General features: G+C 41.9%; 2 protein-coding genes across 2 annotated transcripts in view; one reads left to right on the plus strand and one right to left on the minus strand.

Annotated features, from left to right (window-relative positions):
• Positions 1–1,160, minus strand: part of LOC133460266 (replication protein A 70 kDa DNA-binding subunit-like) — a 61,708-nt gene extending 60,548 nt beyond the window's left edge. Inside the window, exons 1-2 of the mRNA XM_061740860.1 lie at positions 1,014–1,160; positions 549–596 (exon numbers count right to left, since the gene is read on the minus strand). Coding sequence (XP_061596844.1) covers positions 549–596; positions 1,014–1,046 — 81 coding nt within the window. The 5' untranslated portion in view covers positions 1,047–1,160. The remainder of the gene's footprint in view (positions 1–548; positions 597–1,013) is intronic.
• Positions 1,161–2,564: 1,404 nt separating this feature from the next.
• smyd4 (SET and MYND domain containing 4) lies at positions 2,565–17,503 on the plus strand. The gene is made up of 10 exons (XM_061740861.1): positions 2,565–2,768; positions 3,358–3,502; positions 4,832–4,921; positions 8,519–9,503; positions 10,841–11,101; positions 13,919–14,127; positions 14,212–14,359; positions 14,465–14,581; positions 17,067–17,190; positions 17,323–17,503. The coding sequence occupies exons 1-10, from the start codon at positions 2,632–2,634 to the stop codon at positions 17,450–17,452; spliced, it is 2,346 nt and encodes a 781-aa protein (XP_061596845.1). The 5' UTR covers positions 2,565–2,631; the 3' UTR covers positions 17,453–17,503.
• Positions 17,504–23,145: the final 5,642 nt, after the last annotated feature.

Raw genomic sequence — 23,145 nt, forward strand, 5'->3', positions numbered from 1 at the left:
ATCATATATATATATATATATATATATATATATATATATATATATATATATATATATATATATATATACATATACATATATATATATATATATATATATATATATATATATATATATAGAGTATATAGTATATATAGTATTCTGATCTGAAACATCTAGTGAAGGTCCAAGTCCGCCCCAAAGGTTTTCTTCTTCATTGATATTTTCATCGGTTTTCTGTTTGAGGTGTTCAAAATCTTTATGCATATCTTATTCTGGGTCATTCCTGCATCACGATGCCTGATGAACGTTTTGACCCAGTTACATCTCAATTGCACTTAGTCTTGCACTTATTTTAATTAAACCGTGTCAGGCTTTTACATGTTTATGGAATAAATAAATTAGTGCAGTCAGTCAAAAATATAATTCACCAAACTATTTAAATGTAAAATGTATATTGGCCATGAAAAAACAACCCTCCTGATAGAGAAGGAAGGCATGTATAGATATTCCATGGATGGTAACATGAAAACATCAGACATTATTCAGGAGATCCCTGACCGACTCACCAGCAGCTGCAGCTCAGGGTTGGTGACGGGGGTTCCCTGGGACAAGGCCTGCACAGAACACACGGACTGGTTACTGTAATACCTGGGCTGTCCCATCCTCTCCCATCACATTACTATGACGCTACCACGAAATTACAGCATATATTATCAACCAGATAACAATGAGGGGGCATTTATTCTGCCCCGCCCCTGCAGACACGTCAACGTGTGTTTTTGTTGTTTATTTATGCAGTCTGGTCAAGTGCTACAATTTCACTCTGACCAGGAAATATGATGAACTAACTTCATCATCCCAGATATTCAGTGAAACATTTCAGTGAAGCATTTCATAAAGACCAACCCGGACACTAAACTGTTTATCATTGTCGTCCAGGGTTAGCGAGTGAGAGCTGCACTAATAAACACGAAACAGCAGCGTTGACACATTGACTCGGAAGATCAGCCACATTACTGGTTCATGCTTACTTCAACTGCCCCTTCTGTCAGTTTTACGAACATGACTTATTTGGTAAAGTTGTCCTGAAAGAGAAGGCTTTTCCTCTGCGTCGTTAAAGAGTTTAAATAGCAAGACGGGATTTCTCGCGAGAGAGAGAGAAATCATGTAGAAAAGTGTCAGCGTTACCGGAACTGGCAGAGCTGCCTTCAAAATAATATAATATATACATACATATATTTCAGATTTATCCCGCTTTTAATCAAATGTAGTAAATGGGAATGAGAACGGTTTTGTCTGCACTTTTCATTATTTTATTAATTTTATCTTAAAGATTCAATAAACAGCAAAAATCTTAAACTTCTTTAACGTAGAATTGCATGTAACTGAAGGAGAAGAATAAATCATCATCGGAAATGAGAAATCATACACACACATAGCCACACACACACACACACACACACACACACACACACACACACACACACACACACACACACACACACACACACACACACACACACACACACACACACACACACACACACATAGCCACACAGACATATACATACACACACACACACACATAGCCACACAGACATACATACATACACACACACATAGCCACACAGACATACACACACACACACACACACACACACACACACACACACACACACACACACACACACACACACACATAGCCACACAGACATATACATACACACACACACACATAGCCACACATACATATACACACACATACACACACACACACACACACACACACATAGCCACACAGACATATACATACACACACACATAGACATATACATCGGCTCGTTCACCTGCATGCTGGCTCTGTAGTTTTGGGGGTTAGTTAGTCGCGGTAGCTGAGCTTAGATTGTGATTGGATCTCGAGACTCGGGACGGTTGCTGCTCGTGTTTTGGCCGGTTTCGTGTCTGTTCTCTTTTCTTTGTTTTTTTTTTGCAGATTTCCAGTGCTCGACGTGCGCCTCCATGTGTGTTCTCGCGTCCTGGATTGGCAGCGGATGTCACCGCAAAACATTGTTTTAAAGGAGCTTGAGGCAAGAATAAGAAATGAGACTCATTAGTGCCACGACGACCGTCGGGGTTACTGCAACCAACAGCAAAGCCGGAACGGCAGCGCATTTTGCAGCACACAGCCTGTTCAAGGCAACGGAGAGATACACTAGAGGGCTCATTCTTTTTGGTTTGGAACGCTTCATCTGACATTATTACTAGAAAACTTAAAACTTTACGCATTTTTTTCATAAATCCTGCCTCAAGCTCCTTTAACCTCCTGAGACCCTGCTGAAGGAGCTTGAGGCAGGATTTATGAAAAAAATGCTAAATATACACCGACGGTGATAGATACAATGAATGCTTTCCTGCCCAGTAACAAAGTATTTTGAATTGAACTGAAGGGAGTTGATTTCACAGATGCTTTTTGCTGTCGTGTGTGGTGTTTTGTGACGCAGTTTCTTCAAAGCAGCATGTTTGGATTTTATTTTTAAAAGTCGTTACCGGAAGTGACCCTGTGACGTACACGTGACGTAGCCGGTGGGAAACCAACGGGACCAAAACAAACCCCAAACTCTCTGTTCCACGTGTTAAGGGAGGGAGTGTATGATGGCTCTTCCGTGTCTCCCGTGGCAGGAGCACGTCACGCAGAAGTGGACTGAACTGGATCCACAGCTGAAAGAGACATTTTCCTCCCTGCTTGAAATAGATGATGTTTTTAATTGTGCTTTAAGTCTGACAACGTGAGTACCTCGTTTCCTGGAGCACATTCTGTTAAATTCTGTCTCTTTCATTAGTAAATGACTACAGAATTTCTTATTTCAACCCAAGTGGGTTATAATTTATTAGGTTATAATTTATTCAGCACACATTACAGCCAAACCTGTTCATGCGGGGTGCATCACTCAAAACTGTCCGTGTAGCAACTGTCCTGCAACGTAAAACAATAATTCCTAGTGAACATATATGTAAACAATAGCTCTTATTGTTACATCCTTTCTCTTTTCTGAGAGTTTTCTCTTTTCAGATCAGTTACAATAAATAAAATTATTATTATTGTTACACATTCAGATCTTTCAAACTCTCTGTTAATGGTACCCTGAAGTTTATTAAACTGATAATAAGCATCTGGATCAGTAATATTTTTTTTAAACTGATGAAGTACCGGTAGTTAACCACAGGAGGATAATGTCTTTGTTGCATGCTTATTGCTCAGAAGGAATAAACTCTGCGATCAGTTGCCAGCGATGACTTAAACTACAAGGTCTTGCCAGTAAAAGGTTTTGGACGGGCTCAAGTCTTCACAAAGGATTTGTTTGGTTTCTTTTTCAGACAAAATGATCTGGATGTCCTGCAGTCAGTATCTGAAGAATACTCTGGGAAGAAAGACACAGATGAAGCAGCCAAAAGCAGAGACGGGGGCAACTCCAGCTTCAAGGCTCGACACTACGTGACAGCAGTCCTGCACTATTCACAGGTGACAGGAAATAATCAACAATGTTTAAAACGTTAGACAGTAAATATCATGAAGTAAACGCTTTAATGTAGTACAAATAGTGCAGGAAGTATTGATAAGGTTATTTGTTTATTTGTAAGGATCCCCATTAGCTATGCCCTTAAACAAAGCTAGTCTTACTGGGGTCCACGTTAAAAAAACAATACATTTAAAACATACAGTTAAAAACAAGACATAAAGAAAGAAAAACTAAATAACATGACAAACCTACATTAAACTTTACTGTACATGTAAATCATTATCTTAAAGCAAAAAAACATACCGGTACATGAAACATTCCAATATACAGTAAAACATCATCTAGGCCAGTGTCTCCCAACCTGGGGTCCGGGCCCCCCCTGGGGGGGCGCCAGAGATCTCTGGGGGGGCGTGAAACTTTGTCTGCTTTGAGGATATGCAGTTGTAAAAATTATATTTACACATGTTAAATACATTTAAAAAATCATAATAAAACACCTAATGGAATACTGTAATCCAAGTCTGTATAAACCCACTTAGAAATATATTTCGGTCATTTTAAAATTAGTTATTTATCAGGATAAAAACTTAAAAATGTATTATATCATTATTCAACATTTAATATACTACTACTCCGACAGGTTGTTAAAGGAAAAATGTTAAAAAATGTTGCTCTCATATTAAAAGACATTTTTCAGAAATATTATTATGTCCTTTTCTGTGCGTATTTTATACATTGGTGACACAAAAGGAAGGTGAGAAAAACAAAGTCATCTGTATACAAGGTAAACCAAAGAGAAATGTATAAAAAAAACATAATTAACTTAATTTTTTCAATTAAAGGTTTGTAACGAATAACTTTACTCTTTTGGTGCTAGTACGTACGGGTCGGGGGGCCTGGCTGGTGTTAGACACAAGTAGGGGGGGGCTCCAAGGAAAAAAGGTTGGGAACCACTGGTCTAGGGCTAGGCCATGAAGATCAGATCAAAAATACACCTTACCCTGTCCAGTAATATGTATATATATCTGTGTGTGTGCGTGTATGTTATCCTATACATATGATATTCCAAAGTGTTTCTTAATTTCCTTTTTGAATATTGATTTCTGTGTTAATTTAGTCATAGGCAGCGGTAAAGAATTCCGTAATTTCATTGAATTCTTTCGTCATATGTGGCTGATAACGTTGATCTGATGGAAACTTTGTTCATATCCTGATGTAGAGTAGAAGATGCACATTGTGAAGCATAACATGATCCATTCCTTAGACACAGCATGCCTCCAACCCCGAGGAGACACACCAACACTCAGCTTCTCTGTCTCTTGCCATAACAGGGCGTATGTTTGGCTCCCAAGAAGTCTGAGCAGCTGTGTCTGTGCTACGCCAACCGCTCTGCTGCACTCTACCATCTGCAGCGCTACAAGGTGAGATGGCACATCTTCAATTAGTGTCCTGCACACCTGTTTTAACACTTCCGATTGACTCAAAAGGACCCTGGAGATGTTTAACAGATTGTAGCGTCAAGTTGAACAGTACAATGGAATATTAGGGCCAAACTAAGACAAAAAAAATAATTGGAATTTACGAGAATAAAATCATAATAATATGAGAATAAAGTCGTACAATTATGAGAATAAAGTCGTAAAATTATGAGAATAAAGTTGTAATATTACGAGAATAAAGTTGTAATATTATGAGAATAAAGTTGTAATATTATGAGAATAAAGTTGTAATATCATGAGAATAAAGTCGTAATATTACGAGAATAAAGTCAAAATTTATGAGAACTCTTACAGGAAGAGCACATATGTCTTTTGTGGAAGAAGAGCTGTCTGGTATAGTATAGTATAGTATAGTATAGTATAGTATACTATAGTATACTATAGTATAGTATACTATAGTATAGTAGTGGTGACTGCAAGGCTAGCGGTGGTTACATCTCCTGCCATTCCGAGAGGTTTTGTTGTTTCTCTGGAAACAATGAGGATGATCATAAAGATTTTCTTCCACAAAAGACGCAATTTCTTCAAAGTCTGTGTGGTTCCTTCTTCGAAATAGACGCAGTCGTTTGCACAATCATTTTAAAGTCCTTATACTGATAATAATTCCATGCTGATGAGCCAAAAGATTAAGTATGTCCTTATTTGTGAAACCGATACCAAAATATAACTTCACAAGATGCTCAATATTCCTCATTTTAACACAGGGAGAAGACTGCTCTTCCTGTTAGAGTTCTCATAAATTACGACTTTATTCTCATAATATTATGACTTTATTCTCGTAATTTCCAATTATTTTTTTTTTGTCTTAGTTTGGCCCTAATACTTCGTCGTAGAACACCACTTCCCTGCAGGAAGAAAAGTCTAGCCAGTGCACTTAAGTCCACAAAAAACTGTAGTGATTTGCTGGGTTATGTGCATGAAGCACTAGCAAGCTTTATCTGGCTGTTTATCTGAGGTTTTCAGCTATGGGGGAAATGGTAACTGTTAGAGAGAAAGACACTCAGTGATCTGAAGAAAGAGGCTGAGACTTAACTTATTTCTTGCAAGGGTAACACACTAGCTGTGAACTCCAACCTGTCTGCACCCAGCAGAATTTATTTAAAGACACAGAAAGTGGGTGTAGGTTTACAGTTTGAACAATCAGGAAGTAGGTGTGGTGTGGACCACAGCATCATTCAGTATTGTATTACAAGCACATAGTTGATTAATACATGGTTATACAAAAGAACTTTAAAAGGTAGTAATATACCGGTAAAAGATGGTTCACATGACATAGTAAAATGCAGTAAAAGTAAAATGAATAAAGTGAGGCCTTCACATGAGCATATTTTCCTTCTAACAGTAACTGAAGGAGTCTTTTTGGTTCCAGGACAATTTTCCTGTGGTTAAAAGTACTGGACGTTCCTGCTAAAAACGAAGAATCCACGTGCATCAGGAACTATGGGGCTGGTGTCTGGTTGCTATGGCAACCGGCATATTAGGGTCTTTTAGACATCCCTTTTCCCATGAATGTTTTCCGCATCTTTCTGGGGATCTTGAGCCCATGGCCAGAACTATACACAATAATAGCTCCAGTAATATCTGGCTTGACTCCCGATTGGATCTGCCAGGAAAATCTCCGAAGGCGTGCTTTTAAAGAAGCAGGTCTTCCTTCATGTCTCCAAGCTGTTTTTTGAGTACAGCCCCATCAACACTATTGAAGAAATCCAAGCCCCTGACACACAGCACTGTCGAGCCTTTTGCACCAACATTCAGCCTCTCTTGTATGGGAATGACCCCGAGCTGGCTGGGCATTTTATTTGCACTTGTGTTCTGCCCGGGGGAGCCAAGCCTTTACATGGGGAGACACACTACTCTCCCCAGGAATGCTCCCATCACTCAGATGATTCTGCAAAGCTTAGATCCTGAATGTCTAAACTCCTTCATTTAGGCCAGCTACTCACCCTGTCATTTCCGTCTCTTTCCTCATGGCGGTAACCTACCCCAGTCAGTGTGTCCTGAAGGCCGCTCTCTGGAAAGCTCTATAGCGGGTCTGCATTGACGTCACTTCCCCACTGGACCAGCCCCCTTATTCGCATTGAGTGGCAAAAATGGCTGAAACTAGTGGAGAAGACGGGATAACAGCTGATTATCGGCTTAAATTAAAGGCAGTTGGACTGGACAGTGACCCGTACAGTTACCCCAAGAACCAGTGGTCCATGCATTAATATTTGGCCATAAATCCAGTTTCCTGATATTTATATGTACTTAATTACGCCAGGGAAATACACTAAGCAAAGCTTGAAGGCATACACAAGTCTTGGTCCTACTTCAAGGCAGGATTTCTTGTAGAAATTAAAGTGATGAGGACACTGAACTTTATGATTTGAGCGTTTAACGTTAGCTACCCAAAAATCCAACATTACCTGATACAAAATGGGAACCACAAATCCACGTTTCGGTGTCTGGAATCCAGTTGTTTCTGTGAATTGCAGCGATCCATTTGTCTTTCTTAAGCTCATTTATTGGCAGTCTGTAAAACGATAACTCAGATTTCTTGCTAAATCTTTGAGTACAGTCGATCGCACAACAGCTCTTTCCCATTTTAGATGTTTTCCAGTTGCTCAAACTGAAAGTTTATGCTGCCACTCAGTCTTTCTGCCACTCAGTCTTTCTGCCACTCAGTGGGCGTAACGTGCTGTGAAGTCGCATCTTTGACGTCATGTGCATTCCCTCTATAGTAACAAGTCATCTGCAAAGAGCAGGAATGCAGTTCTGAGGTTCCTAAACTGGACTCTGCTCTAACTCTGGCTGAGGTTTGAGTTCCCACGTAGAACGAGATTGGAGAAAAGTGGCAACCCTGGTGGAATACAGACCGGTTTATTTACTTTTACTAGAACTAGAACATTTGCACTGACCCAGGTACTCTATACTTCCACAGTACAACTACATTTTGAGAGGAAGAGATGGAGATCATCTCCATATCTGTTACATGTCAACAGCTCTGGGAGCTCAAAGGGCTGAACTCCTTTAATGTTTGGGCTTTTCCGGTAACCTCTGAAAGGGAAAGAGACTGAAGTCAAAATTTGAAATGTGTATTATAATTAGTTAATAAAAAGGTTTTTGAAGTCTAGACATAGTGTTCACTTATCAGTTTTTAGTTTGTTAGAGATTTTTGTGGTACAAGTTGCCTGATTTTCCTCCGGTTGAGTGGTCGAACCCCACCGGCTGTGATTGGTCCACAAAATGTTCATGTCGTGTTGTTAGTAACTTGTAGGATAAATAGCCCTGAGAGTAAAAGTGCAGAAAGAACTTCCTCACACATTAACATTAGAGTTCCTTTTTTGTTTCTTCTTTTGTCTTTTTCCAACCAGACCTTTTGTAATCACTCATTATTTACTGTCTGACCAACAGTATGTCGCTACTCTTCTACTGAACTTCTTAATTGATCCAAAATGCAAACTTGATAAAGTATTTGGAGTATCTTTTACTCATTATCTTGGGGATTGCAGGTGCTCACACTTTTTCTGTTTTCCTCAGGAGTGCCTTGATGATATCGACAGAGCTTTCAAGAATGACTACCCCCCCCATCTTTCACACAAACTACAGGAGCGTCGCAGACTGTGTCTGAACCGCCTCTCTTTACAGGAAAAAACAGGCAACGGTGATCACAATCATGCCTCAGATTGCAAGGGTAGGGCGCTACCGGACAAAGCTTTTCCACTCGGCCCTCAGGTTTCTGTTGACTTCAGTGCAAAAAGAGGTCGAGGCCTGGTGGCTCTGGAGAGGATAGCTGCCGGGGAGGAGATCCTCGTGGATCGGCCGTACAGCTGCGTCCTCATCCCAGGTCTGGAGGAGGTGAGAGGGACGGGAGACAGAGCTCAGGATAAACGGAGAGAAAGGTTTTTTGGAACGGAGCACAGGCGGTGTCACTGGTGTTTGGCCGAGACTCTGTGTTGCGTGCCGTGCGAGGCCTGCAGTTACAGCCGCTACTGTTCAAGCGGCTGCCAGCAGGAGGCCTGGGAGGAGCATCACCGCTGGGAATGTCCCATGGGACCAGACCTCCGGGCGACGGGCGTCCTGTCACAGCTCGCACTGAGGGTAGCGGTGAAGGCAGGGCTTAGGAACATCCAAATGGCCAGGCAGTCGGCCAGAGACCAACACGAGGAGTCGGATCCCAGCAGTCGTAACAGCAGCTCCAGTGATCAAATCAGTCCTGACGGCTCGTACCACGGGGACTCGTACATGAGCGTGTTTCACTTGCTGCACCACACGAATCGCCACAACACTGGTCTGCGGTTCCTGTGCGCAGTTACCATGGCAACACTCTACTTGAAACTCAGCGAGACGGGACCTCTATGTTTCTCAGGGGGCCTTAGCGATCCTTCATCAGCGGAGAGGACGAGCGAGGAGGGAGACGGTGCAGGGTCCAGCTCAGAGTCCTGGGTCCTGGGAAGTGCAGCTCTACGGCACATGCTGCAACTGAGATGCAACGCACAGGCCGTCATCGCAGTCCAGGACACAGGCGAGTCCGGCGCAGAGTCAAATGTGCTGCCTCTTAATAGAGGGTCTGCATTGATGTCACTTTCCCACTGGACCAGCCCCCTTACTCACACTGAGTGGCAAAAACAGCTGCAACTAGTGGAAAAGACAGGGTTACCGGCGGATTATCGGCTTAAATTAAAGGCAGTTGGACTTGACAGTGACCCGTACAGTTACCCCAGGAACCAGTGGTCCATGGACATTAATATTTGGCCACGAATCCAGTTTCTGATATTTATATTTACTTAATTTTTACGCCGGGGAAATACGCGAAGCAAAGCTTGAAGGCAAGAGAAAAGTCTTGACGCTTGGTCCTACTTCAAGGCAGGATTTGTTGGTGAAATTAAAGTGATGAGGACACCGAACTTTATGATTTGGCCGTTTAACGTTAACTACCCAAAAATCCAACATTACCTGATACAAAATGGGAACCACAAATCCACGTTTCGGTGCCTGGAATCCAGTTGTTTCTGTGAATTGCAGCGATCCATTTGTCTCTCTTAAGCTTATTTTTCAGCAATCTGTAAAACGATAACACCGATTTCTCGCTAAATCTATGATTACAGTCGATCGCACAACAGCTCTTTCCCATTTTAGATGTTTTCCAGTTGCTCAAACTGAAAGTTTACGCTGCCACTCAGTCTTTCTGCCACTCAGTGGGCGTAACCCGCTGTGAAGTCGCATCTGTGACGTCATGCGCATTCCCTCTATTGAAATTGGGGTGTTACTACTGTGTAATTAAGGACCTACACTGTCTCGCTGTTAAAGCATTTCTCCTGCATACCCACTGCTTCTGTTGCTCCTGGGTCAAAGGTCGATGCAGGACCAAAGAAACTCTCAATCACATCATCTGAGTGTCTCATTTGGTGGAATTTCATTCAGACTCAAGTTAGAATATGTTCTAATATATAACTCACAAGGGAATATATGAATATATGAGGAAAACATGAATATAGTGTTTTTGCTTGACCAAAAAAATAAATCATTAATCATATTTAGACAAGGTAAGGCAAGGCAAGTTTATTTGTATAGCACAATTTAACACAAGGTAAATCAAAGTGCTTTACATCAACATTAAAAGCGGCAAGACACAATTAAACAGTAAATAACAAATAAAATGAGATAAAAGAAAAGAGGTAAAATAATAAAAAACACAAGTTGCTAAAGAGTAAGGGCAGTAGAGTACAGCAGGTAAGTATTTAATATTCAATGCAAGTTTAACCATGTTTGTGTGTTTTTAAAAAAAATAATGGCATTGGTGGTTGTGAAGTGGTTGGAGGCGCACAGTGACCTTTTGTTTATTATCTTTGCAACATGCAGGAGCAGAAAACTCACCTGTGCAGTCCAGGCAGGAAATCCGCATCGCCACAGCCATGTTCCCGACTCTCAGTCTTCTCAATCACTCCTGCCGTCCCAACACAAGCATGGCGTTCAGCACCGGAGCGTCTGCACAGGCCGGCGTGTCAGATGGGCCTGCAGACACGAGTCTGCCTGGTGGGAGAAACCAGGCCCCTGGAGTTACTGTGACAGTCAGAGCAGCCAAAGTGATCACATCCGGACAAGAAATCCTGCACTGCTACGGTGAGATATGACCGAGGTTTCAGTCAATGTTTGTGAGGAGCAAACAGACAAGAGTAACACTTTGCAAAACATAATTTCTTTATTATTGTTTGTGTTCATTAATTATGTCTCTGCACGGTATGATTCCAATGTATTTTGTAGCAACTCTGTCTGAATAATGGTTGACTCTCAAACTGATGGTTCACAATGTTTTTATTCCTTGGATGTAAATACACTGAAAACACACCTTAAGAGCTATAAAGGAATAACATAAAATAAATTAGTTACTCTTACTACATTCATGTAAGTTTCATTTAACTTAAATACACAAATAACAGCTACCATTAACCACAATACATGAGAATAACCATGGCAACCAAACTCAAGCTGGACATAAATACGGCATAAAATTTGCAAACAAAACAAACCTTGTGCCCCTTATCAGCCAGGGGCTTTTTGTGTCAGTTAGGCACACTTTAGCCATCCCGACACTCTAGTCTTGCGGACACACTTTGCAACTGCGGTTAAACTTTAACCGTTAAAGTCCGAAGCACTGGATGTTTACGAGGTCTTCAAAATAAAAGCACTAAATATCTGTTTGCTTAATATATAACAAATTAAATAAAAGTCTGGCTTTAAAGAACGTTAATGAGAAAACATAAAAACACATTTAAAGAAATACTCATATTAAAGGTCATTTACATATTTCATTATTTTTCTTTCAACTTCATTTAATTTAATATTTATCAAGTCCAGAGACAGAGAGGGGCATGTTTGAGATCTTCAGAGATGGACATTCAACTTGAGGGTTTTGTGTTTGTAGCCTGGATCCTGCTGAGCTGATGAAGTCACGTGCAGTGTTGAGAGACAGCACAGACAACATCTCTCACTAGCACACCGTATAGGACGTGTCAGCATCTCACAGTTCAGCGTGGTGGTGCGTGATCACGCATGCTAATCAGAAGGGTGCTCTTTCACGGGAACATGCTCTGGATCACACCATCTGTTGTCAACAGGCACCGCAGTCCTTCATGGTTTTAGTTCTGTCTTGTCTGCAGTGTCCGTCTCCCCACATATTAGCGAGTAGATCCGTGTTGGATAACAAATCTGTTAATGCAGCTGCATGCAGGTAAAAGAGAGGATTGATTCCAGACAGTCCTGGATTGTCTTCGGCGTTGGAGGCGCCAGGGGTGGGGCTTCAGGGGGGGCTGGGGGGGGGGCGTACTCCCCCGGCCCGGTGCCCAATGGGGGAGAGACTTTTTTTTTTTTTTTTTTTGTGGCACTTGGTTCATTTTAGGTATAAAGCCTTGTATAATATGTTGTGCTGAGATTTTCACACTCACAGTTAACATTAAAACAAAAATTGCAAGTGAATCTCCAAATGTATTTTGGGTAAAATCGTTGGTCATCAACAGCCATCCATCAACGTCATCATTGATCACTTGTCAACAGAGTACAGTAATCCTACAGCCTAAACATGAACAGGGGTTAGAAACACAAAAGTGGAGCGATAAAACACAAAGAAAAAGAAAAAAGGGAGCAAGAAAAAGCCAAATTGCCCAAGCTAGACGCATATTTTGTTCGTCCTAATCCTCCTCCTGTGGGAGATTAACCTGACGTTGTTAGCAGAGATTCATCCCCGGGCCCGGGCCGCCAGAAGCTGCATCCTGGTCCAGGAGCAGGTTTACAGGTAGATACAGTTAGAACAATCACAGACACACACAGGCAGCAAGAACATGGGAGTTTGTGGTAAATTGCTGATATAGTAGCCCGGCCGCCGAGCTTCTTTCCTTCTCTGTCTCTGGGCTGTAGCGATGATAATAGGGACTCAGCAGCTCCCCGGGGAGGTCATGAGACGAGTTCTTGTACTTGGAGGCACCTCCATTTATGTGCCGGTGACCTCACATTTTCCATGACAATTTAAGTCTTGTTATGATGTCATTTAAAATTTCAAGAGGTGATTGAGTAGCTTTGAGGAGCAAAGATGGGCAGAGGATCTCCTCGTTGTTAACAAATGTAAGGGAAAAAATCATTAAAACAATGTTCCTCAAATAAAGATAAAATGGATTTGGATGTTATTCCTTTAACAATTCATAATATTAAATGATTTAAGGAATCTGGAGGAATTCCAGGTCATAAAGGACGAGAGTGTGAGACAACCATGATCTCCCAATCCCTCAGAAATCACTACATCACCACAGTCGACAGCTGATGTCATCGCATGGGCTATGGATTACTGTTTAATGGAGACCTAGAGTACAACTTTACTGTTTATCTTAATCTTGTTCGGAAGCAGTGGCAATGTCTCTGGGCCCATAGACATTGGTCTGGTGTTTCTCTGGAAGAAATTGGAACTGTGCGCTCCGTCATCAAACAATGGAAATAGGTATAATATTCCATAAATCTAATCAAAGTTGTCTTTTCTTAAGCTAAATGATCTTTATCCGTGGAGTAGAGACATTTTTATTGAGTAGAATTGTTCAAATCTAGATTTATAATTTATTTAGGCTTTAAATAAAATTGATACAAAAAACATTAAATATATTTGGTTAAATTCAATTCAGTTTTATTTCTATAGCGTCTATTACAACTTCTTTATTTGAAAAGCTTCATTAGATAAGTAAAATGTTTCCTTTTTCCGGCGAAAGATGGGTGTATTTGCAACAAATAATAACATAATTACCAAAGATTTCATATTCTCACACAATTGATCTTAAAGGACAATTCAGAACCGCTGCCAATAATGAAACTGCCTATAATTTGGAGTGTGTTTCCCGTCTGAATGTTACGATGTGTGTGATCATGACGCAATCATCAGCCGTGTCTACTTCTACTCAGGTCCTCACAGCAGCAGGATGGAGACTCCAGAACGGCAACGTATCCTGCAGGAACAGTACTACTTCCTGTGTGAGTGTGAGGCCTGCGGCCTGCAGGAGGAGGTGGAGGAGGTGCAGGAGGTGCAGGAGGGCCGACGGCCACGTTCAGGTCCCAGGGGGAGTCCATACGAGTCTGGTCTGCTCTGTGGAAACTGCAAAGGAGCTCTCAAAGTACATGATCATGAGTTTCTAGAGTTATTCAACAATCACTTGTGTTCACGTGAAAAACTGGACGTATCCTCACAAATCTTTCAGAAAAGCTCTGAAAACGGAGGAGGTGGATTTACATGTGCGCTGTCCACCTGCGGAGGTCGTATGTCTTCAGCGGAAGTGAGCAGCAGGCTGCAGGAGGTCAGAGTCGTCCTGGACGCGGCTGTGGAACTCATGGAGAAAGAAATGCCAGGTGTGTGTAAAAAAAAAAAAAAAAAAACCATCCCAAATCCTGACCGAGTAATAATAATAGTTTCTGCTCTCTGTTCTATGTCTCCTTCTCCCCGGCCTTCCCCAGGGGAGGCGTTGCAGCTGCTGAAGAGGACGGGGAGCGGCTCCGGGCGGATCCTCGCCGAGACCCACCCTCTCCAGGGCGAGCTGGCCGACGCCACGGCCAGAGCCTACGCCACCATGGGTGAGGTTCTGACGGGTCACGCTCAGCTCCAATTCATGTTGGAAACTCATCCGTGTACTGTAGCTACATTTACCATCACGAGGATAAGGACCATCTCTGTTCACAACTGAAGAAGAAATGTCCATCTCGTGGACCCTGAGGTGCTCCAGCACCAACCTTTTAATCATTCCCAAAGTTAGAACCGTAACCCACGGTGAGGCATCATTTCACTACTACGGCCCACGTCTGTGGAACAGCCTGCCGGAGAACCTCAGGCCCGCAGAGACTGTTGATGCTTTTTTTTTTTTTTTTTTTTTTTTCAACAGAAAAAAACCGTCTTCCTTTTTATTTCAGTCTAAGACAAAAGAAAAAACATTTCTTCAGCAACGCTATCACTCACATGCACTTAATTTAAATACAGAGGCTCTACAGTAATAGTCTACTTTCATAGAGGGGCTATGTTAATTTGCATTTTCTCTTCAATTAAATGAACACATAATACATACAATAATTAGTTTTTATATATTATATCATATTTTTTTTAAAAAGCAGACTCAAGACTCACCTTTTTAAATTGGCTTTTAGCTGATTCCTTTTAGTCTTTCTTGTATAACCTTGTTTTAAACTAGCTGGTCTTGTTGTTTTAACCCAGGTTTTATGGTTTTAAGTTGTTCTTATGTTTGTTTTAGCAGGTCTTGCTTTCTAGACCTACTTTTAGGATTTTGCGCTTTGCGTCATATTTTTATTTGTATGAAAAGCACTAAACACATAAGGACAACAGGAATGCCTACCTACAGTGAGAAGAGCTTTTCATCCCATTAACACAGCTAGAGCACCGGCTCCTGTGGTCCAAGAAAACATTTCACTCTTTTCCAAAAGAAACAATTTACTGGTCTGCATAAAACACGCAAGAAAAAGATGAAGAAAAAAGCTAAGGAGATTACTGAAACCCTTAAAAGGATCCAAAACATTATTAAAACCTCAAAAAATAGTGGGGAACTACAATGACTGTTGAATTGTGGACATAGTGTGGCCATAAACAGTCTTGACTGATCATTTAGGACTTAAACTACATGAAGAAAAGAACTGGAAAACTCACAGTGCTGTAGTGAAAGCAAAAGCAGATCCACAGGCTAATTTAAAGAGAAATAAGTTCAAGTTCAAGTTGACTGTATTAGTATAAGTAGGTATATTTGTTTTGCAGTAGATTGGAGAAGACATCTCACACACAATCTTTACCATCATTAATTTGAGACAGCACAAATACAGAGAACAGGTTTACAACAGCACAAGACAGACATGGCAGCTACTCACAACGCTCACTGAACAGGATAAAAGTAGATATTTCCCACAAGGCAAAGGACAATAAATAGAGGTAGAATCAAGGTCAGTGTTTCTAATAAATAGAAATAGAAAGAGACACAGTTTAAGGTGAAAATACCAGGTTTCATCGGGCTCAGATTGGCAGGACGAGACATTATTTTCACACATAGATGACTACCGGAGAGTCCAGACCATAACCCTGTTGAGACTAAATGAGGACGAGCGGGTCCAACTGTCCCGGCATTCAGAAAACATGCCGGGGGAAGAACAGGAACTCTGTTGTGAGTGGAAATGAATGTCCACATGTTGCATAAACTCACTAAAATGATGCCACAGGGAACATGTGCCGTCATCAACAGCTGGTGCAACAAAAATGTGTTTCTTTTTTTGTTTGTTTGTTTGCCTTTTAAATCCAGCAGTGGCAACACAAATTTAATAAAATTAAATTAAAAAAAAAAACTAAATGGAGACATTTAAAAGTAATGTCCTTTTTTTCTAAATGGCAAAAAGAGACCGTTAACTCCCTGGGGAGTCATATACGTGTTATGACACCCGTTACGTTTTCATGTAACGTATTTTCTGGACTATAAGCCGCTACTTTTTTCATAGGTTTTGAACCATGCAGCTTATACTAAGGTGCAGCTATTCTATGGATTTTTCTTCCACCGCTCGGGGCGCTCTAACCGTAATTAGAATCAAAACTAAGACAAAATAAATGCAAAGCAGAATACGCTACTTCTTCTTTAGCAGATAGAAGTAGAAGCAGATTTCAAACAGATAAATAGATAAATAGAAATAAATACCGGTTATTTTCTCTTGGTTTTGTCGATTTTAATCAGCAAAGTTTGCTGTCGTGTTAAAAGACACTGTTAGGAAAGGATCTATTTAGGTACAAACATGTACATCATTTACAGTTCAAAATCCTTCTGTACATGCAGTAAATATCTAATCTAACAACATAAATATCTGCGGCTTGCATATCTTTTTTTTTTTTTAAATAGAGCGGATGCGGCTTATATACAGGTGCGGCTTGTATATATTTTTTTAATTATTTTTTTAAAAATAGGGCGGATGCGGCTTATATGCAGGTGCGGCTTATAGTCCAGAAAATACGCTATATGAATAAGGATGGGGGGGTTGTACTCTCCTGTTTTAGCTGTGTTTGTTTTCCGTCGTCATGTAGGTGACTGGAAGAATGCCGCCTCCCACTTAGAGCGCAGCGCTGCAGCGGCGGCCTCCCAGTTCGGAGAAGACAGCGTAGAAGTGGGACAACAGCTCTTCAAAGTGGCTCAGCTGCACTTCAATGGGTGAGGAAGCGGTGCAGGTGGTGCTGGTTCTCGTGTGAAACGTGTCGTCCTGCTGCCACTGTCTTTTGGTTTTGACTGAATGAGGAGCAGAAGTAGCAGCTCTGTGTGTTCTTCTCTCTGTCCTTCTCCCAGCGGCGCCAGGGGCCCGGCCCTCTCCGTCATTCCCAAGGTCAGGAGGATCCTCTGCCTTCACTGCGGTCCTCACTGCCCTGAGGTGCAGGAGCTGAAGGCCATGGAGAACTGCCTGCGAGGCTCGTCTTGATGGAAATAAACACACGCCACCACATTTAACATTAAGTTTTGTCTCAAGTGAAGCTGATTAAAAAATGCTAAACATAACATGAGCCTTGTGTGTCCAGAAATCATTATGTGTGTATCCATGTCCATGTGTCTGTGCACATGTGTGTGTGTGTGTCCATCAATAACTTCAATTTCATGCCTCAGTGCCAGTCCTGCGCTCCGACTCAACTTATCCAAGCAGGCACACATCAGGTTACAGGTCGCCCTCCAAATGGAGCAAAAGAAGAAGCGTTAGTCTTTTTTTCACTCGTTTTATTTTACTTTTATTTTTGGAAACCTAAAAAGATTTACAAGCAAGAAAAAAGTAAAACATTTAAGTCTGTAAAAACCTTCATCTCTTTTTGTATGCGTATGGAAAGCCCTCTGACCTTTAGATGGCAGCAGTTATCCACTGACTAATTCAATTTCATGCTTGAGGTCTGGAAAGCACGATGGAGCTTTGACTCTTGAACTTACGGTGCACTAGATCTTCAACTTGAAAACCTCCACTACAAAAGCCTTATAAAGCACGAATAAATCAAATAAACCCAGATATCTTGTCAAAACCGGGAAATTCCTCATTTTAAATGAGGAGAAAATAGTCGTAATAAGAAAACGACAGATGTCTCTGGTGTCTGGAGGACAGCCAGCCTGACAGACGTGGATGTGTGTGCATGAAAGTCAAGGACAAGGGGGAAAGAAGGAGAAGCAGCTGGTGAGACCAGCCGAGGAACAGCTGACGCCGAACTCCGAAGGCGCCAGGGGGCAGGTTCTTCCAGACTTTCGTGGTACAAGGTCATCAAAAGGAGCAAATAAGGGAAAGCGATTCAGGAACTGCTGGAGCTTAATAAGGGTCAACTCGGAGTCAAACGGACAGGACAAGACACTCCAGTTATTCAGAGGGAACGACTCGTTAAGTCTGTTAGGATTTTATTAAATTGTTAAAAGTATGAGGGGGTTTTTCCATAAGATTGTACTGTGATGGTTGCTCTCAGCGCAGAACCACCTCCTGTTTTTATGAGCAGACTGATTAGCTGGGTTGTTCTTTAGGTGAGGACGGTGAAGAGGAACGTGTGTTTAAGATTGATGGTCCCCCTCTTGTTTTTCTCTGAGTTTTGGTTGTCGTAGATCTTTGCTGGGTTGGCATGTCGGATTAGAGATAGACAACAGAAAATATATGGCTGACAGTGTGACATGTTTAAGTTTCTGTCCCTGCAGTTGGACTCCCAGGTAAGGTTCAACATCGGCTCCTACAACGTACAAAACACCTCCCTTTTTCAGTATAAAGTACAGATGCGAATAAACATGTAGATATGAACATTTATTAATATATGTAGATATATAGATGTATATTTTGGATATAGATATGTTATATGTAGGTATGTATATGGATATATAGAGTTGTATTATACGTGCAGTATTTGTGTATCTATATCTATTAATATATACTGATTTATAGTTATATGTAGATATGTCGATATATAGATTTGTAGTCATTTTTATGTATATAATTGGAGGTAAATATATGAACCAGTGTATATACAGCATATTTACTCTTATATAATTATTCAAGTATATTGTTATAATATTGCTGTCTAGTTTTCTCTATTATATTGTAGTATTATAGTAAAGTAATGATAATGTAATACTATGCATTATAATTACTTCTATTAGTACATACATAGCACAACTTAATGCTGGCCGTTTGTTTTGTTTTGTTTTTTCTTATTTGCCTTGATTTGCTTTGATTTTGACTATATTTATATATATATATACATATAATTTAGTATTTTTATCATGCATGTTCGAAATAAAATCTTCAAATCAAATAAACATGACTGGATTGATGACCACCGTGTGCATTTCTCTTCTACCTCTGTGGTTTGAGAAAACTGTATCTCCGGCTTGAAAACATTGTGCATGATATAATAAAAGCTTGTATTAACTTTGATTCTGTTCCCTGGTTTTCTTATGGTGCACCAGACAAACCAACACGAGGATCTTTCAAGTCTTTCCTCAAACTTACTCAAAACCAAAGCAGCTCTGTTGTAGGGAAAGTTGGGACGCCGCTGCAGTGGTTCTACCAAACATCTTTTTCCCCCTCTTCTTTAAGAAGCGTGTGTTTAAACTGTGCTGATCACAGCCATGTGTCGTGTTAGCTTCCACCTTTCCCTACATCATTTATTTCCTTATCATCCATTAATCTGCTGATTCTATAAATGAATTATTTGGTCCGTTGGTCAGAATCCTGCAATGAAAGAACCGTTTCACTGAACCTGAATTCATTCATTTGCAGTTTTATTCAGCCAATTATAAAAAGCAAATATAGATTACTGAGATAGTGACGGCTCAATGCGGATCCAAGTGAAATCACAAATGGTTTAACTGGTCATGGTGTACTTAACAAGGCTGTTAATAACTTGTGGAAAATGGAAAATAAAGGATTGCTTTATTTTGTGGCACTGATAAAAAGCTGTCCTTCAGCTGATGTGCAGAGAGTGTGAGCTGAATATTGATCCCTCGCTTGGTCTTTAGGTGATTGTTATCTCTTTTTTTCTTTCTTTCTTTTTTTCACACCAGTCTATAGGAAATTCCCTTTAGAGTCTATAGTGAGACATCTCTTATCTGTGTGAGATGGAGAGACAAAAATAACTGTTGCTGAAGCCGAAACACAAAGAGATGTTCGCTCATGCTGCTGGACATGATGCTGCAAATCAAAGCAGAGCCGTCAAAATAATCCTTAAAATAATACACTTTAAGGGTTTCAACATAAAAATCCAGCCATATCACGATTTCACATTGATGAATGACATTCAAAGGCCAAGTAATTTTACATCCTGTGTTTAGATTAATCGTGGTTTAGCTCAGCTTCCAAACTGTTAACTTGTTTAAAACAAATACACGATTCCACCTTAAAATTGTAAGGTTTTGTGTTTGTGAGCCTGCCTGGTATAAATGTCAGCTCATGCTAAAAATGTTCAAATGAACAAACCAAATATTTCTAAGAAGGGAACAAGAGAGAAGAAATTAATTTACCACAACATTTTCACATTTAACCCACGAAGTAACTCAAAATTGAGTTGATCCGCACTGAAACTGGCTGGAAACCTGACGTATGCTACAAAATCAACATTAACCCCGTGGGGTCAGTACATCCTACATTTAATTAAGCATTGCGTTAAAAGGTTAAGTTACTGGAGTTATAATTATGGACATGCACCGGCACTGTAAGGGTCACTTAACGTTAACAAAGAGGCGAGACTTATAAGTCATAACATGAACCTGATTAACATCATCAATGGTGTGTGTGTGAATACTTGCAGGTGTGCATGTCCCTGCAGCGTGTCATGATTCTGGTGAATGCACTACATCAGTATTGTCCTGTTGGTTTTGGATTTTGCAGGCAGCACCCTGCATTGTCATAAATTAGGGTAAATGTTGCCAACAAATAATGACACACAAGTTGGCTTGACTTCAGAATCAGAATCAGAATCACAAATAAGTTTAATGCCAAGCTTGTTAAACACACACAAGGAATTTGTTGTGGTGATTTGTGCAATACAAAGAACAAATATATAATGAAAAGAGAAAATGTACAACATGAGAGAAAATGTACAACATGTTGGTTTTAAAGTGCCAGATTAATGAGTATGTGCAAAGATGACCTAGGATGTGAGTTAATGTGACACATAATAAGATCAGGATTGGAATATTTATGTTAATGTAACGTAGAGTGGGGTGGGGGGGCAGTCCGTGGTAGACGAGGGAAACGGGGGACCGGGGCCTTGTTGACGAGGACAGCTGCAGACGGGATAAAACTGTTTTTGTGGCATGAGGGTTTGGTCCTGATGGAGCGCAGCCTCCTGCCAGAGGGAAGAGCCTGGAACAGTTTGTGTCCGGGGTGGGAGGGGTCTGCTGCAATCTTTCCTGCACGCTTCAGGGTCCTGGAGGCTGCAGGTCCTGGAGAGATGGGAGGTTGCAGCCAATCACCTTCTCTGCAGAGCGGATGATACGCTGCAGCTGCTCCTGTCCTTTACAGTGGCAGCAGCAACCAGACGGTGATGGAGGAGGTGATGGAGGAGGTGAGGATGGACTCAATGATGGCCGTGTAGAACTGCACCATCATTGTCTTTGGCAGGTTGAATTTCTTCAGCTGCCGCAGGAAGTACATCCTCTGCTGGGTTTTTTTGGTAGGGAGGTGATGTTGAGGTTCTGGGATATGATGGTCCCCAGGAAGCGGTAAAACTCCACCGTGTCTGCTGGGAGTCACACAGGGTGATGGGGCAGGTGGGGCTGCGTTCCTCCTGTAGTCCACAATCATCTCCACTGTCTTTAGAGCGTTGAGTTCTAGATTGTTCTGGCCGCACCAGGTCACCAGCTGGTCCACCTCCCACCTGTAGGCGGACTCATCACCATCAGAGATGAGTTTCGACTTTTCGACTTTTGACATTTCAACTTTTTTTTCGTAGTCCATCCATCCATCGTCCGCCGCTTTATCCGTTCCCGGGTCGCGGGGGCAGCAGCCTCAGCAGAGATGCCCAGACTTCCTTCACCCCAGACACTTCCTCCAGCTCCTCCGAGGGGAGTCCGAGGCGTTCCCAGGCCAGCCGAGAGACAGTCTCTCCAGCGTGTCCTGGGTCTGCCCCGGGGTCTCCTCCCGGAGGGACATGCCTGGAACACCTCCCTAGGGAGGAGGGACATGTCTGGAACACCTCCCTAGGGAGGAGGGACATGCCTGGAACACCTCCCTAGGGAGGAGGGACATGCCTGGAACACTTCCCTAGGGAGGCGTCCAGGAGGATCCGATACAGATGCCCAAGCCACCTCAGCTGACTCCTCTCGATGTGGAGGAGTAGCGGCTCGACTCCGAGCTCCTCCCGGGTGACCGAACTCCTCACCCTATCTCTAAGGGAGCGTCCAGCCACCCTGCGGAGGAAACTCATCTCGGCCGCTTGTATCCGCGATCTTGTCCTTTCGGTCACTACCAAAAGTTCATGACCATAGGTGAGGGTAGGTGCGTAGATTGACCGGTAAATCGAGAGCTTCGCCTTTCGACTCAGCTCCTTCTTCACCACGACGGCCCGGTACATCGACCGCATAACTGCGGACGCTGCACCGATCCGTCTGTCAATCTCACGCTCCATCGTTCCCTCACTCGTGAACAAGATCCCGAGATACTTGAACTCCTCCACCTGAGGCAGGACTTCTCCACCCACCCGGAGAAGTCACGCCACCCTTTTCCGGTGGAGAACCATGGCCTCGGTATTGGAGGTGCTGATTCTCATCCCTGCCGCGTCGCACTCGGCCTCAAACCGCCCCAGCACATGCTGAAGGTCCCGGTCTGATGAAGCCAACAGGACAACATCATCCACAAAAAGCAGAGATGAAATCCTGAGGTTCCCAAACCGGATCCCCTCCGGCCCCTGGCTACGCCTAGAAATCCTGTCCATAAAAATGATGAACAGGACCGGTGACGAAGGGCAGCCCTGCCGAAGTCCAACATGCACCGGGAACAAGTCTGACTTACTGCCGGCAATGCGAACCAGACTCCTGCTCCAATCATACAGAGACCGGACAGCCCTTAACAGCCCTTTTTTTTCGAAGTGCATAATGAAAAAAAAATCTTCCTCCTCTAAAATTTTATTTTTTTTTTCCTCCTGCCTGGCCCTAATTCTT

Source organism: Cololabis saira, chromosome 14 (assembly GCF_033807715.1).
Source record: "Cololabis saira isolate AMF1-May2022 chromosome 14, fColSai1.1, whole genome shotgun sequence".
Classification (NCBI taxonomy): domain Eukaryota; kingdom Metazoa; phylum Chordata; class Actinopteri; order Beloniformes; family Belonidae; genus Cololabis; species Cololabis saira.

Coding starts and splice junctions, on each gene's coding strand:
- smyd4 (XM_061740861.1), top strand. CDS start 2,632: ATGATGGCTCTTCCGTGTCTCCCGTGGCAGGAGCACGTCACGCAGAAG. Junction 4,922..8,518: donor ACCATCTGCAGCGCTACAAG/GTGAGATGGCAC, acceptor TGTTTTCCTCAG/GAGTGCCTTGATGATATCGA. Junction 11,102..13,918: donor AGAAATCCTGCACTGCTACG/GTGAGATATGAC, acceptor ACTTCTACTCAG/GTCCTCACAGCAGCAGGATG.